The sequence below is a fragment of the Etheostoma cragini genome, chromosome 6, assembly GCF_013103735.1.
Source record: "Etheostoma cragini isolate CJK2018 chromosome 6, CSU_Ecrag_1.0, whole genome shotgun sequence".
Classification (NCBI taxonomy): domain Eukaryota; kingdom Metazoa; phylum Chordata; class Actinopteri; order Perciformes; family Percidae; genus Etheostoma; species Etheostoma cragini.
In genome coordinates this window covers 1,726,478-1,740,913 of record NC_048412.1, presented here as the reverse complement: position 1 = coordinate 1,740,913, position 14,436 = coordinate 1,726,478, and the positions used below count along the sequence as shown (strand labels likewise).

Below are 14,436 nucleotides of genomic sequence, written 5' to 3'. Positions count from 1 at the left end.
GTGATCAAAGATATTATATGGTGGACAAGATAGATAACTTCCGTTTAACAGAGGAAAACGGCGTCCCCGATTTGAGATCTGACATATATTTGGGCCTTTTTTGAAGAAATGTAACTAGTTTGTGCTTTACATGAGTTATATTGTTTCTTATGTTTATTTTTGCATATAGGAGAACTGTTTTAGACACACAAATGCTTGTGTAGTATTGCTGTGGGCGTAATATCAATGAATATGACATTATTATGTTGATTATTAGCATAAGTAAACGTCATAAGGGCAAAAGCATCTGGACTTTTTTTTAGAAAATGTTTGCGTTTGTAAACTGTGTAAGTTGTAATGTTTATTTCTTCACTTTGTGACTCCCAAGACATGTGAGAAGTGTTTTAGAGGAGACTGGTTTGGATTGTACTGCTCTGTGTGTGATATCAAAACATATCTGGAAGGTTCCCTTGTATTTATTTATTTGTCTTTAAGGTCCTACAACCATTTTTAACATTCAAGTGACCTGACTGCAGCTCAAGTCTTCGAACACGAAGTGTATGTCCTGAAAAAATGATCTTCATATCTTGAATATAGACAGCAGGGTTGATGTTTTACAAGCTTTTTTAGAAAATTAAACCAGCCGGACAATGAACTGTAAAAACAACCTCAGGTCTCTGAGGGTCAATGCAGGAGACCTTTACATATTGTTGTCAATTTAGAGATTTTGGTCTATTTTGCTTTCATGTCTTCTGAAAGGGTGAACCCTTGTGGAAATTAAACTTCCAAAACACACATCTAGATTTTCTTCTAAATGCATCTTTTTACTTACATCTAACATTAAAGGGGGAAAACTCCTAAATCAGTAATTGGGCATTGTCAGATGTATGCATATTAGTGCATTTAAATTAGTAATTAACGCCTAATTTGTATACAATTGTGGAGATTGTGATGACGTTGTTAGACAGATTTTAATGTAGCTGTTCACCTAAAGTGTCTCTGTCTAGTTTGGGAAGCAATCGTAGGACTTTGGAGTAAAGCTGAATGTTTCTACCATTTATTTATTGCTTAGCCAACAATTTTAACTGTTAAATCAATACTTTCAGCTAACCACCTGTAACTGCTGATATCTTTTTTAAATCTAATCACATTTTCTATTTTGTTTAATTAATCGAGCTGCTCCACAATCTACCCCCCAAAGAAGGCCTACCCCCTGGAAACAGCTGAAGTATACCCTGGGGTAAAGGCATAGACCGTTAATATTAACTAATAATCAATATAGGCTACTGTATATACAGTCTATGGGTACAAGCCGGGTGCAACACCTGAATCAGCGTTAGCTGTCGTTTCCTTTTTCGAGCTCTCGCGGTTCTTGTGCACTGCTCTGAAGGCGGGCAGTGTACGCCCCGCTATGACGCAGCAATGCACTTTTGTTCTTTTTAAATATAAATATTAGATATAGTCACATTTGTTTTTGAAACAATTTCTTGTCGGTTGTAATTTATGTGCTGTGCATGTTGGTGGTTGTCTGGATGTAAAAAAAATACATGTTTTCTTTTGTTTTTGTTTTTTTTACGCGGGAGGTCAAAGGTGTCTAACAAAATGGCTGCACACACTCGAGCCGCAAGCATAGTGCTCTCAGCAGCCAGATAGTGAGGACAAATTTGAATGTTTTGGTCCCCGGCGACCGCAGCAATTTTTATACGGAGCTATTCTCTCCCCATACTGCTGGCCATGGCCGACTTATATTTATGGATAAGTCCACTACGGCTTTATTAAAAACTCCGTAGAGCAGTCTGCGGGGATCCGAACCGGTAGGAGAGTCAGCCCCACACGGCTGCGGGGAACAAGGCAACATCCCGGGCATGTTGGAACTTCTGTCAAGACACAACTGCAAGACTCGAAGATGAACAGGAAAAAAGATAAAGGATTTGAGAGCCCGCGCCCATTTAAATTATAAGTATTTTTTTTTATAATTGGGTACTTGTTAGCGTAAAATGAATGTGTTGGTTGTCGATAATAGGGAAAAGATGACGTTAGCTTAACATTAGTAACATGTTCATAGAGTGCTCTTCCTATAGGATGAGACGGAGCGTTAAGTTCATCACATATTCACATTGTTCTCCTGTCACTGCTCTTTACGACCCACCAGGTGGTGTGTATCAACAACATCAACTTCCAGAGGAAGTCCGTCATTGTGAGTACAATATATAACGTTACAGTACCAAATATAATATACATGTCATTCTGCTGTGGCTAATAGTAAACCAAAGTGCATCATATCCAGTGCCGAACCCATTCTTATATGATAATTGACTGCTTGACAAGAGTTCAACCGTTTTTTGGCCACCTACACCTATTTATACATTACACTTATTTACATAGTATTCACATAGTACTCTGATAACTCAGGTTTGTTACATTGTTACTCTAAAGATTCATAACTTGTATTTTCTTGATATTATGAAGGCTTATGTGTCAGACTCAAAGAAAGATGTTGGTGTTTTTCAACTGCACCCTCTTCTCCCATGTAGACCTGGGCAGTATAGAGAAAATCAAATATCACAATACTATTACAAATAATCATCAGAAATGGGAATATAATAACTAAGTGGCTAAAGGTAAATAATAGAACAGCTAGAACAGTCTGCTAAGTTCAGAAAATGTCCTCACTTTAATGTAACGCAGCCTTTAAAACCAGGTAAAGACAACACTTGTCTGCGTCATATTATGATATTCAAAATGTAAGACTGCTGTATATCTAGCCTCATAGATCGATGTAATATGGACATATTGCCCTACTCCCCGGTTTTGGCTTTACTTTTTTAACAGACCAAACTCAGACCAAAAAGTGGACCCACAGAAAAGGGACGCAGCTCTTTCTGCGTTCACAGTTTACTTGAAAGAGGCATTTGAATGCGACATCAGGGCAAAACGCAATACAAACCTGAAGTGTGTTGTGTTAACAATGTACAGGTGAATAGAACCGCAACACAGACTTGAAGCAAACCGTACTCAGACCACCTCCTGACGGTCTGAGAATGGTTTGTTCCAGAAGGGTCTGAGTCCCTTTAGAGTGTTCACATACTGTATGTGCGAAAAAATACAGACTAATAGGTCAGAGTTCTTTTGGAGGGTCTGAAACACAAAAGTGTGAAAAACCCCTAAGTGACTATTGGCAACAACTTTGTTTTGAGTGCAAAATTTAGAGCGAGAGCCTTGCAGCCAACAGCTGCAAATCGGACTAATCCAATGGGGAAAAAGTGAACGTTTACATCCACTAAATGTCATTTTTGCCACAGGCTCTGGTTGTAATAACTGTGCTACAACACAACAGAATGATGTGAAATGTAAGAACAGGGACATGGAAAGTCCAGCACAGATACAAGTGTTTGGAACATTTCTTGGTGAACAAACCCTTTTATGCAGTTCATCTAATCCAGACAGTGAAAATCACTTTAGCTACTGATGCCAGTTGTAGTCCCTTTGACCAACTTCTTCCTACCTGTTGCATCCCTTAGGGCTATGTCGAGCTGACCATTTTCCCCACAGTGGTCAACCTGAACAGGATCAAGCTTAACAGTAAACAGTGCCGCATCTACAGGGTCCGAGTCAATGAACTGGAAGCCCCATTCATTTACAATGACCCGACACTGGAGGTGTGCCACCATGAGTCCAAGCAGTGAGTATTCAGTGAAATAATAATAACAAGTTATGAAATTTACATAGCTTAGAATTTTGCCATAGGCTTCCAGTTGTTGTTCTACAAATTAAATCCTACTGTTTTGCATTAAATCTGTCAAATCAACACCAACTTAGTTGCAGTAGCTAGTTGTATGGTTGGGTGGAAGGCTGAAGAACGTCAGCTTAAAGTAAATGTCAGAATGACATGACGTGAGTTTTTTTCAGATTCAAAGCACCACGATAAGTGTCTTTACATTTCTGCCTCATCAGCTTCAAGGCACCAAACCAGAATAACAAGGTTTATGCTTCATAACTAGCAATATAAAATTTAGTTTCTGCTCATCTGGATATTTACCATCCAAGTCTCCAAACGGGTTCGGAAATAATTGTGACTTTAAAGATCAAGAAGATTTGGGGGATATAATGATATGCACAATATTCTGTGAGTCACTATACATTTGTAAGCCATCGATTTAGATTTACAGGATTTTTGCATCATTTCTTTTTTTTTTTTTTTACATAATCATGATTTTTTTATTAATTATTTAACTGAAAAACCAACATGGAAATCAAGATTTTAATCTGTAAAAGGTTTCTCAATTGAATTTAAGAATAGATGGGGTGACAAACTCATTTCTATTTTTTTTATTGAATAGAAAAGTATTTTTTATTTACATTTGCATTACTGGCAAACATTTGACCACGGCTTGGTCTACAAGTAGAGAAACTGTATGGTGCCACTATGACCTTTTAGTGTAAATGTTTCATTGTGTGTCCATGTAGGAGGAACCTCAATTATTTCTCCAGCGCGTACACCGCAGCAGTGAGTGCTGTGGACCCTGACGCAGGACATGGGGAGCTGGTCATCAAAGTTCCGCCTGAACTCTGGAAACAAGGAGATGGTAAAACAGTGGCGTGAAGGATACTTAAGATTAAAAAGGCATGCTGAGTTGTTTTCGATTAGGAGGAATCCAAGGTGTGTTAATGCCACATTAACTAATGACTTTTTAAATTTCATCATCTTCACCATATAGGTGTAAAAACAAGAAAAGATGCAATTCCATAATAATCCTTACCTGATAGTTTAAATTGAAATGGGCTCATGAAGCGGATTACCACCTTCATCTGGAACAAGTGAAACATTTTTCAATGTGGGATTATTAATAGAAATGCAACTATAAGGTCATGTTTCTGTGTTTTGTGTCTCCAGATTTAAAAGTTTTGAAGGTGTACATAGAGTTTTCCCTGGACCAGCCAAAGGGAGGTCTCCACTTCGTTGTTCCTGACGTGGAAGGCAGCATGGCGGAGCGGGGAGCTCATGTGTTCTCCTTTGGATACCAGAACTCCACCAGGTCTAGAAACAATGGCTGCGTCCAAAATCCTAAACTAACATGCTTTTTATTTAGTAGCTAAAACAGTATGTGAGATTTTTTAGTATGTCCGAAACCTTAGTATGAAACCTGTAGTATGTGAATTGCATACTATTTCCGGTAATTTATTACAGTATGCAATACTGGACACTACGCTGGCATAAATATCCCAGAATGCAATGTGGTAGTAACGACAATGTTCATACTCGACATTTTATTTTTGATTTTGGCACACTCCTGCCAAAGTGAGTGTGTGTGTGTGTGTGTGTGTGTGGGTGTAAATGCACAAAATATCAATCTTTAAAGTGTTACATTTCTTAAGTTCATTGCTCTCGTGCTAACCGAAGTGTTTTCATGTATGTGGATGTGCTCAAAGCTCATCATATCGTCTTCTTCCTCAGGTTCTGGTTCCCCTGCGTCGACTCCTACTCGGAGCTGTGCACCTGGAAGCTGGAGTTCACCGTGGATGCTTCCATGGTGGCCGTGTCCTGTGGCGATCTGGTGGAGACAATCTACACCCATGACATGAGAAAGAAGACTTACCACTATGTCCTCCCCATCCCCACCGCAGCCCCAAACATCTCCCTGGCTGTGGGGCCCTTTGAAATCCTTGTAGACCCCTACATGCATGAGGTGGGATTGCAGTGACTAGTGGTGGATTTAAATGATGATGTTTCTGTAGTTCTGTAGTTTGGGATGTTGAAAAGGAACAGATTTTGATGTCTATATTGATTATGTTTTAGACTAGCAAGAGGTATAATGTTGTGAATACGAAACAGCTGCTTTTACTTAAACAGTAGAATACCTTACACGTTCTGGCTCATGTGTTTAAAGTCCCAGTGGAACAGCAGTCAGAGCATTCAGCTTTATCTTCTGTTGTTTGATGCATTTCTAATTTAAGTAAATGTCCTTTATTAAGAAGGACAATGCACATTGATCAACATATCTGACGTGGCAGTGTTAATCAGCCGGCTAAATTCCTGTAGTCCTGTCCTGGTTGAAACAAATACGTGGACTAGGGGTGTGCAAAAGACTTAATTCACATTCGCAATTAAAGCTCTAGAGATTTAAAAATTGATTTATAGAATTCAAAAAATGGATTCATATACAGTGTATGAATTTTTTTTCTCGTTTTGTAATGGCATGTATGCTATCACATGGGAAAAGTAACTACATTTACTGTTAATCAATGTTTAAATTGAGAATCTTTTTTTTTTTTATCAAATTGATTTTGAATCGAATCTTGAGCCTAAAAATCAATACCATTTTCTGAATCATGCACATCTAATGTGGATGAGGTTTAGTTACGAGAGAGATTTGAAACACTTGCATCATCTGGTCAGGAAGAGCAGCATAAGGGAGGAGTGAACAAATCAGATCTCACCCACACTATTTAGAAATGGATTAATATTTAAACACACACCTCTCAAAATAGCTGGTCACCCCAAATCACATTTGATTGTTTAAACCTATGTCACCGCACCTGTGTTAAAAATGAGTCATTGAAAAAGTAGTTTACCCTAAAAGGTATATTTAATATAAAAATACTAAAAAAAACTATTTTTGATACATTAAGTGTGTAAAAAGAGATGACGAACGAAGGGACACAGGAATAGAAATAGTAAGAGCAAATAGATCTGGATCAGAACGGGTTTTATTACCACAATTAGTACACTCATGTTGAATGTGCCTTGGTGAATGGTACATACAGAAACGTTGATATGAAATAAACAATAAATACAGAAAAACAAATATATACATACAAAGTAAGAAAAAAAATCTCCACTATTCTAACATATTAATAGGATAATTGCTAAACAACGTCATAATCTGCAGCCATCTGTCTGTTTATCTAACTTTATCTCAAGAAAAAAAACTGATGACATCAACCAAATCATTTTTAACTACAGGCCTGATGTGATGTTGTAATATTTTGTCCGTCCTTGTGTTTTCCACTAATGACCACTAGATGTCCCTAAATACACGGGAGCAGCACTGAAGATGACTTCAGTGAAGCAGTGTAGTATATGGACAGTTCATGGTAGTAAATCCAGTAAAGAAACACAAAGGGGGCTTTCCTGCTATTTAGACAGAGTCATAGGCTTAGATTTCAGGGGGGACGCAGGGGATTTGTCCCCCCCCATAATTTGGAAGCGGTAGATTTGTCCCTCCCTGTGAAATATAAAAAACAACCCACTAACCAAGAGTTAAAACTAACCATTAATTGGGCAAAAAAATACGGTTTAATCCCTTTGCCTTTCTCCAAAAGTTGAATATGTCCTAAATTTATTAAAGTTTGAAGGAAAAACATAACAAGTATTAAAATCCCAAAATTGCAAATCCAAATATTTACCCAACAAAGGAATATCTGTATAGTTGGATGTTTGGATCTAGCCCTACTTCTTCCCAGTAAACGTACGTAAAGTAAAACGATTTCAGACACATTAACCCCCCCCCAGGTTATAATGTGACCTTCCCAATGTCAAAAAATTACTCCGTCGGACAGAATACGATTGTATTACAATACTATTGCAGTCTCACCAAAGAGATTACTTTGAACAGTTTTGTATCAGTCTTTTTCTCCCCTTTTTTTTTCTGACATTTTGAAATCTGCTGAATAAATAGCTATACACCATTGTTCTGTCCCCCCCTCAGGTGACTCATTTCTGCCTGCCACAGCTGCTGCCCCTGCTCAAACACTCCATGTCCTACCTACATGAGATTTTTGAGTTCTACGAGGAGATTCTGACATGCCGCTACCCTTATTCCTGCTTCAAGACTGTGTTTGTGGACGAGGCCTACGTACAGCTGTCTTCCTATGCTTCAATGAGTATTTTCAGGTAAGCGTGAAGTGGAGTGTGTGCATGATTCTATGTCTTTTCCGGTGATGCCTGATCTGTGTCCCATACTTACTAGTCTCGCATTGCCAGACCTTCCTCCACAACGCTGCGGAGGAAGGTCTGTCTAGTCTACACAGCATTCTGTGATTGGAGGAAAACAGGCTCTGGTTTATTGGCATTTCTTTAAAGTGCTTGTATTATGCTCATTTTCAGTCTCATAATTGTATTTAGAAGTAATACCAGAATAAGTTATTTGTGGTTTAATTTTCAAAAAACACCCTATTTTGTTGTATTGCACATTGCTGAAGCTCATCTTTTCACCCTGTGTGTTGAGCTCTCTGTTTTAGCTATAGACTGAGGCATCTCAAGGATTACTAGCCAGTCAGAATCGGAGTCCTCAGATTGGACAGATAGTCTTGCTAGCTGTCTGGATTTACCCTGCAGAGATCTGAGGAGCAGTTGCAACCAAATTCCTGGTGGCACCACAGCAATCCTGCAAAGGAAGCATTGTTGATAAAGACTTCCTAAATACAACCCCAGCTGTAGACTGTCAGTATTTACACTTATACGTCGTTGAGGCAGGTTGTTGTAATAAAATATGTATTTGCTGTATTAATTGTTCTCACCTTGACTTGTTGGCTTTGTGTTTCAGTACCAACCTGCTCCACAGCGCTACGATCATCGACCAGACCCCGCTGACACGGCGCTGCCTGGCCCAGGCCTTGGCTCAGCAGTTCTTTGGCTGTTTCATCTCCAGGATGTCATGGTGAGATTTGAAACAGTGAGGCTGTTAAGTCTGAGCCACACAGGCAGACATGACTATTGAAGGCTCATTTCTTATTGACCAATCTCAGAGTCATTTAAGAGAGTGTCTATGCACTGTGTGTGCATTTTTTTGCATCCACAAGGAAACAAACTTTAATATAATAATAGTTAAACAAAATATAAACCCCTATTCAGCAGTAAACATTGCAGTGGTGGCAAGCAGTTAATGCGTTTTGGAAAAGTATTGTCATTATTGTTTGGAAGCTAACTCTCATAATGTACAAACCACTTTCAATAGAGCTCAGCATTTCTCTCAATTACAATCTGGTCTTTTTGAGAAATGCGGTGAAATGTAGCCCTCAGAGCAGATGTGGAAGCCTGGTGATTAGAGATTTACAACAGAACTGAGCTGTGTTGTCCGTACTAGGAGTCAGAAGTCGGGCCAGCACTGGCCTGAGTGGCTGTAATCGTTGATAGGATGGATCGCTGGGTTACCACTTGGCCATGTGCGGTGAGAGACTGACGGAATGATTCGGGGGGGGGGGGTCACTTGTTAACAGAGTTTGACACTCTTTAGTGTTATAGTAAGGTGGAGAGAAATGCCTGGGCGTCTCTTACCTCATCTAACTCTCAAATTCCTCCGATGTCCCCTCATCTCCGCTCATTTCCTTGCTGGTGCGGGGGGTGGGGTGGGGGTGTTAGGCATGGTGTGGGGAGGATGGAGAGTTGATGGTTAATTTTCCCTTAAGAAATCACATTCTTATGTTTTTTACAGATTTGTATTAAATCTTTTCTATCTTTTCTCAACTAGTTTGTACTTTTTATAAGTGACACTTTTTTCATATAGCACTTTTAAAAACAAGCAGTTGCTTCATAGAGAGATATGTGATAGAAAAATATGGGGGGGTCAGGTGCTGCTCCGGTGAAGGTAATCAATGGGATCTTATACACTATATTCAGATTTGACCAAAGGCCAATTTTATGATACCAAATTTTATAAAACAAAAAGAACATTACAACATTACCCATTACGTCACAAATGTAGTTATGTATTTTTCAGCTCTGACTATGTGGGCCCCGTTTCTGTGTAACATAGAGTTTTTCCTGCGTTTTTTTTACGATGTGTAACGTTAGACAGCCAATCCCAGACATTATTAGATCTTGGTAGAAGCTGATTGGCTCAGTGACGCTTATGAGATTGACTCCTTAGGTATAGAAATTGGATATTGAATGACAAGGCATTAATCCATACTTCCATACAAAGGAGGCATTTTGGTTAGTGCCTAAAAAATATTGAATTTGCTACCCAGCCCTATGTATGAAATAATAATTCCAGATCTTAAGGGGACAACATACATTGGATTTTTGCAGTGTTTTGTAACTGAAGAAAACTAGACTGTGTGATTGTGATTCTTCTTTAAAAATGGTCCAATTAAGGGACTTTGAAAAGCAAACCTCTGTTTCCTCCTCTCCTCTCCTGTTTCCTCCTTTCCTGTTTCCTCCCCTCCCTCGCTGACCTTTAAACACACATCAGATGTGGGGCCTCGGTTTGCTGTTGTTGTTGAGCTGGCTGCTGTCGTGTAAGAATGGGAATGTCAGATCTCTTTGATTTTATGAAAGTGCGGCGCTGCCTGCTAGCAATTAATCGGAGTGGGGGTTAACTGGGACCTATAATTGAAAACAGGCCAGGCTCAGGAGCCTGTCTTACATAAAAGAGAAGGCACAATATAAAGACAAAACTGCTCTTTTCTCCAAATCTATCAAAACTGTATTGACAAATCGTAAAGGTAATTATAAACTTTAGAAAACAAGACCTTGGGCTACTGGTTTATCTCTGTGTTGTGTGTCTAGTAGAAGAAGAACCAGGTTTTCTTCTTGATGAATGTCTGCTGACGAAGATGGACTTGACCAGTAGTATCTGAAGGTTCTGTTGTCCAATATGATGTGTTTTAGGCCATTTTCCCACTTTCCAAACCTGAGTTTGGGTTTCTTACATCATTAAAGAAAGGGTATGAAGGAAGGAAATTCAGAACTACAGCTATCCACAGTTCTTAATTATCCATCATAATATGATCCATAGACTGTTTTAGGGCAAAGAGTGGATTAAATCTTCCATACACTCTATTATGCTGATTATAGCAGATGCAAAGATTAAATCATCTGTACTACCTAAACTAGACTGGATTCAGTTCAGCCACAAGCGGTGGCCTCACCGATTTAGAATTTTGTATTTTGTCCCTTTTTACGACCTAATAAATTCAGTTATTTGAGTTTGTTTGAGTTGTGTTTGTTTTTTCCAATGAATCTTCAAAGGTTAATGTTCACAGTAACACAAACACAACAACACCACAAGTATGGTGTTAAATAATTAAAAAGGGTATCAACTTTTTAAGAGCTCCAAACTGTGGGCAACATGGTCTCAGTTCAGATTTAAGGTGTTCATATTCCATATGCATAGTTATTGTAGCTTCATACTTCTTGGTAGCCAAAATCATAAGAAGCCCTTTTAAGTCTGTTAATTAATGTTAATTCACTTCAAACTCATGGAGTTGAACTGCACTTCATTTGCTACCATTAATTCTGAATAATTCTTGAAAATGTTGTACATTCACCAAAAAAACATGAAAGGAACTAAACTCACCCCTACAATTTTAATCAACTTGTATTTTGACATGTTATGTTGTTCCTTCTGAAGGGCTGATGAGTGGGTGCTAAAGGGAATCTCAGGCTACATCTACGGCCTCTACCTAAAGAAGACCTTTGGAGTCAATGAGTACCGGCACTGGATCAAAGAGGTAACACTTTTTGGTTCATGTTTTTTCCAGGAGATTGGTGAGTGGAGCTGGACCTTCCTCCGCTCCGCTGCATGTGGATGGTCTGCCAAAGCGGGACTAGTCCATCCTGATGCATCTCATCATGTCAGTGTAGTTCCTTTTATGTTGGTTTAAACAGTTGCCTTGCTCAGTAAATACACTACCTCAGCTGTGGGATGTAGCACTAAGGCTGAGCAATTTGTTTTCAAATCAAATGAATGGCATGTTTTGTTACACAGGGAATACAGAAATTTAGCTAAACCAAATTGTAATTGCAAAATTCCTTCAACAAGTCCAAAAAATGCCAAAAGATCTGTGATTCCAGCTTCTCAAATGAGAAGATTTGCTGCTTCTCTCTGCCATATATTGTTGGGCCTCTTCAGGACACCACTTTGGGTGCTAGGGAGTTGTGATAGTTATTTGTTATTTCATGGTCATTTATTGGCATTTTGTTAGAGCTGTAATGACAAGACAATCCATTAGTCGTTCAACAATTATTCTCTTTTTGATAATCAATAAATTATTTTTGGGTTTTTTCTAGCATTCCCTGGTTAAAGCTACTTATGTGAGGATTCGCTACTTTCCTTTGTCCTGTCTGATTGTAACATAAGTATTTGTGTTTTTGGACTGTTGGTCAAATAAAACCAACAATTTGAAGAGATCATCTTATAGCAGAAATCTTTCTCTTTTTTCCTACATTTTATAGACAAAGTGATAACTTGAGAACATAATCAACAGCTGAATCAAAGGTTGCTGGTTGCAGCCCTTCATTTCATAGACTAAACAATGAATCAAAAAGTAGTCTGTGGATAAATTGATAGTGAAAATAATAATAATTTGCTGCCCCACAAATAACGGGCATGAGATGCAAAAAAAAGTATTATATAATGTATATATAAAACAGAAATGAAATGACTGAATTCTCTCCCGAGGTGTTCGTTAATACATGTTATCTGGTTGTTTCCCAGGAGTTGGACAAGATTGTGGAATATGAACTAAAGATGGGAGGGGTTCTGTTGCACCCAACCTTCATCGGAGGCAAAGAGAAGGACAAGTAACACATTCAATTTCAATTCAAATATCCATCTGTTCTTTAGTTTGAACATTTGAAGTATAAGTGACAGGCAGGGTCCAAAATTAACTCTTTTGTCCACCAGCCAAAGGCCAGTGAATGTTCAAATTGTACCTGCCACTCAACATATTACCACCGTTTTTGGCTGGTGAAGAAAACTTGCATATTTTACCAGCATTTTGCTAGTAGATGGTGCTAATTTTGGTCCCTGGTGATGGGTCCCTTTCTGGATCATACAGTATGTAATTAGATATTTACATGACACACTGACAAGACATTTTTCCCTTTAGTCCAACTCCCCACCTTCACTTCTCCATCAAGCACCCCCACACCTTGTCCTGGGAGTACTTCAAGATGTTCCAGTGTAAGGCCCATCTGGTGATGAGGCTGATAGAAAACAGGATCAGCATGGAGTTCATGTTGCAGGTTAGACACAAGCAGCATATTTGATCTTCTGCCTCTGTGCTTCAATGTCAATGTCAGAGTTTGTGAACTTACATAACAAACAAAAAACTGCTTTGGTCTTGATTTGAATTCTCTTTTTTCTGCTGCCGTCCTATAGGTTTTCAACAAGCTTCTGAGCCTGGCTAGCACAGCCTCATCCCAGAAGTACCAGAGTCACATGTGGAGCCAGATGCTTCTGTCTACTCACGCCTTTCTCAAATCTATCTCAAACGTCTCGGGCAAAGACATAGGCCCCCTCATCAAACAATGGGTGTATCCTTTTATCTATAATGGATCTCTGATTGCAAACAAAGGTAGTGATTATTAATGACTTTACACAGTTGGGAGCGATAGAGGTTAAATGCTTAGTAGGGCTGAGTACTGAATCTGATAGGGTCACCGACCGGCCTTTTATATCATCGAGGGTCTCTTCGGGGTTAGTGAGCCAATCAGCACACATCATGATCTAATAATGTCTGTGATTGGCTAACGTTACACGTCATAAAGACATGCAGGAAAAATTCTACCTTACACAGGGATGAAGTCATGTAGTAGATGCTGAAAAGTAAATACGAAATTTTTTGCCGTAAAGTTGTAATTTATTTTTGATTTATAAAATTGGTATTCGAAAAGAGCATCATTTAGGAGCTGTTGTCAAAGTCACGGTGTTGATAGTGGTACCTGTATCGACACCTTGTCTTCGCTATCTCGGTTAACTTTAACCTTTTGTACCCAGAGACCAAAGTTCCGTTGTGAAATTCTTTGGCAGTTTTGCCTTTAACAGGAAGAGGAACGTCCTCGAGCTGGAGATCCGTCAGGACTACACATCATCTGGAACTCAGAAATATGTGGTGAGCAATGTGTTGTCTGTGTCTTGTGCAGCTAAAGTACAACTGTAGAAGTTGGATGTTTTCTTTTCTTTTTTTAATTTTATATAGCAGAAGGTTCATATTAGAAGATGTACTGCTGGACACAAACCTGGTCTGCATGCCCAAGAATGCTGACGCTATTAGTCAATGAATGGAGTATTTTTTTTTTTAATGTTTTTTACAGTGCAGAGTAACAAAGAAAAAATGAAATTCTTCTCTCTAATCTTACATGTAATCCTTACCTTCACATTATTTCTTATTACTTTGGGTGTAATATCCTGATGTGTAAATGTACCTTCAGGGTCCAATCAAAGTGACAGTGCAAGAGCTGGACGGATCCTTCAACCACACACTGCAGATTGAGGAGAACAGCCTCAAACATGACATTCCCTGTCATTCCAAGAGCAGACGGTACCTACCACAGCACAACACATCTGTCAATATTGTATTTTGCATACCTAATATGTTAAGTGTGTGTGTGGGGGGGGGAGTTTGCACATACAAACTATATATTGATATACTATAAATACATTTCACAGCACGATTTTACTGTTCATTTCTTCTCTGCTCCAATCGCCAACAGCTGTCTCCTCCTAAAAA

General features: G+C 38.8%; 1 protein-coding gene across 1 annotated transcript in view; it reads left to right on the top strand.

Moving 5' to 3' along the window:
- The first annotated feature begins 1,557 nt into the window (after positions 1 to 1,557).
- Positions 1,558 to 14,436, top strand: part of taf2 (TAF2 RNA polymerase II, TATA box binding protein (TBP)-associated factor) — a 25,703-nt gene continuing 12,824 nt past the window's right edge. Inside the window, exons 1-14 of the mRNA XM_034873468.1 lie at positions 1,558 to 1,935; positions 2,122 to 2,176; positions 3,501 to 3,661; positions 4,447 to 4,565; positions 4,874 to 5,015; positions 5,435 to 5,666; positions 7,689 to 7,873; positions 8,526 to 8,639; positions 11,334 to 11,433; positions 12,420 to 12,505; positions 12,814 to 12,949; positions 13,086 to 13,240; positions 13,704 to 13,818; positions 14,138 to 14,259. Of these exons, the coding sequence (XP_034729359.1) occupies positions 1,886 to 1,935; positions 2,122 to 2,176; positions 3,501 to 3,661; positions 4,447 to 4,565; positions 4,874 to 5,015; positions 5,435 to 5,666; positions 7,689 to 7,873; positions 8,526 to 8,639; positions 11,334 to 11,433; positions 12,420 to 12,505; positions 12,814 to 12,949; positions 13,086 to 13,240; positions 13,704 to 13,818; positions 14,138 to 14,259 (1,772 nt within the window). The 5' untranslated portion in view covers positions 1,558 to 1,885. The remainder of the gene's footprint in view (positions 1,936 to 2,121; positions 2,177 to 3,500; positions 3,662 to 4,446; positions 4,566 to 4,873; positions 5,016 to 5,434; positions 5,667 to 7,688; positions 7,874 to 8,525; positions 8,640 to 11,333; positions 11,434 to 12,419; positions 12,506 to 12,813; positions 12,950 to 13,085; positions 13,241 to 13,703; positions 13,819 to 14,137; positions 14,260 to 14,436) is intronic.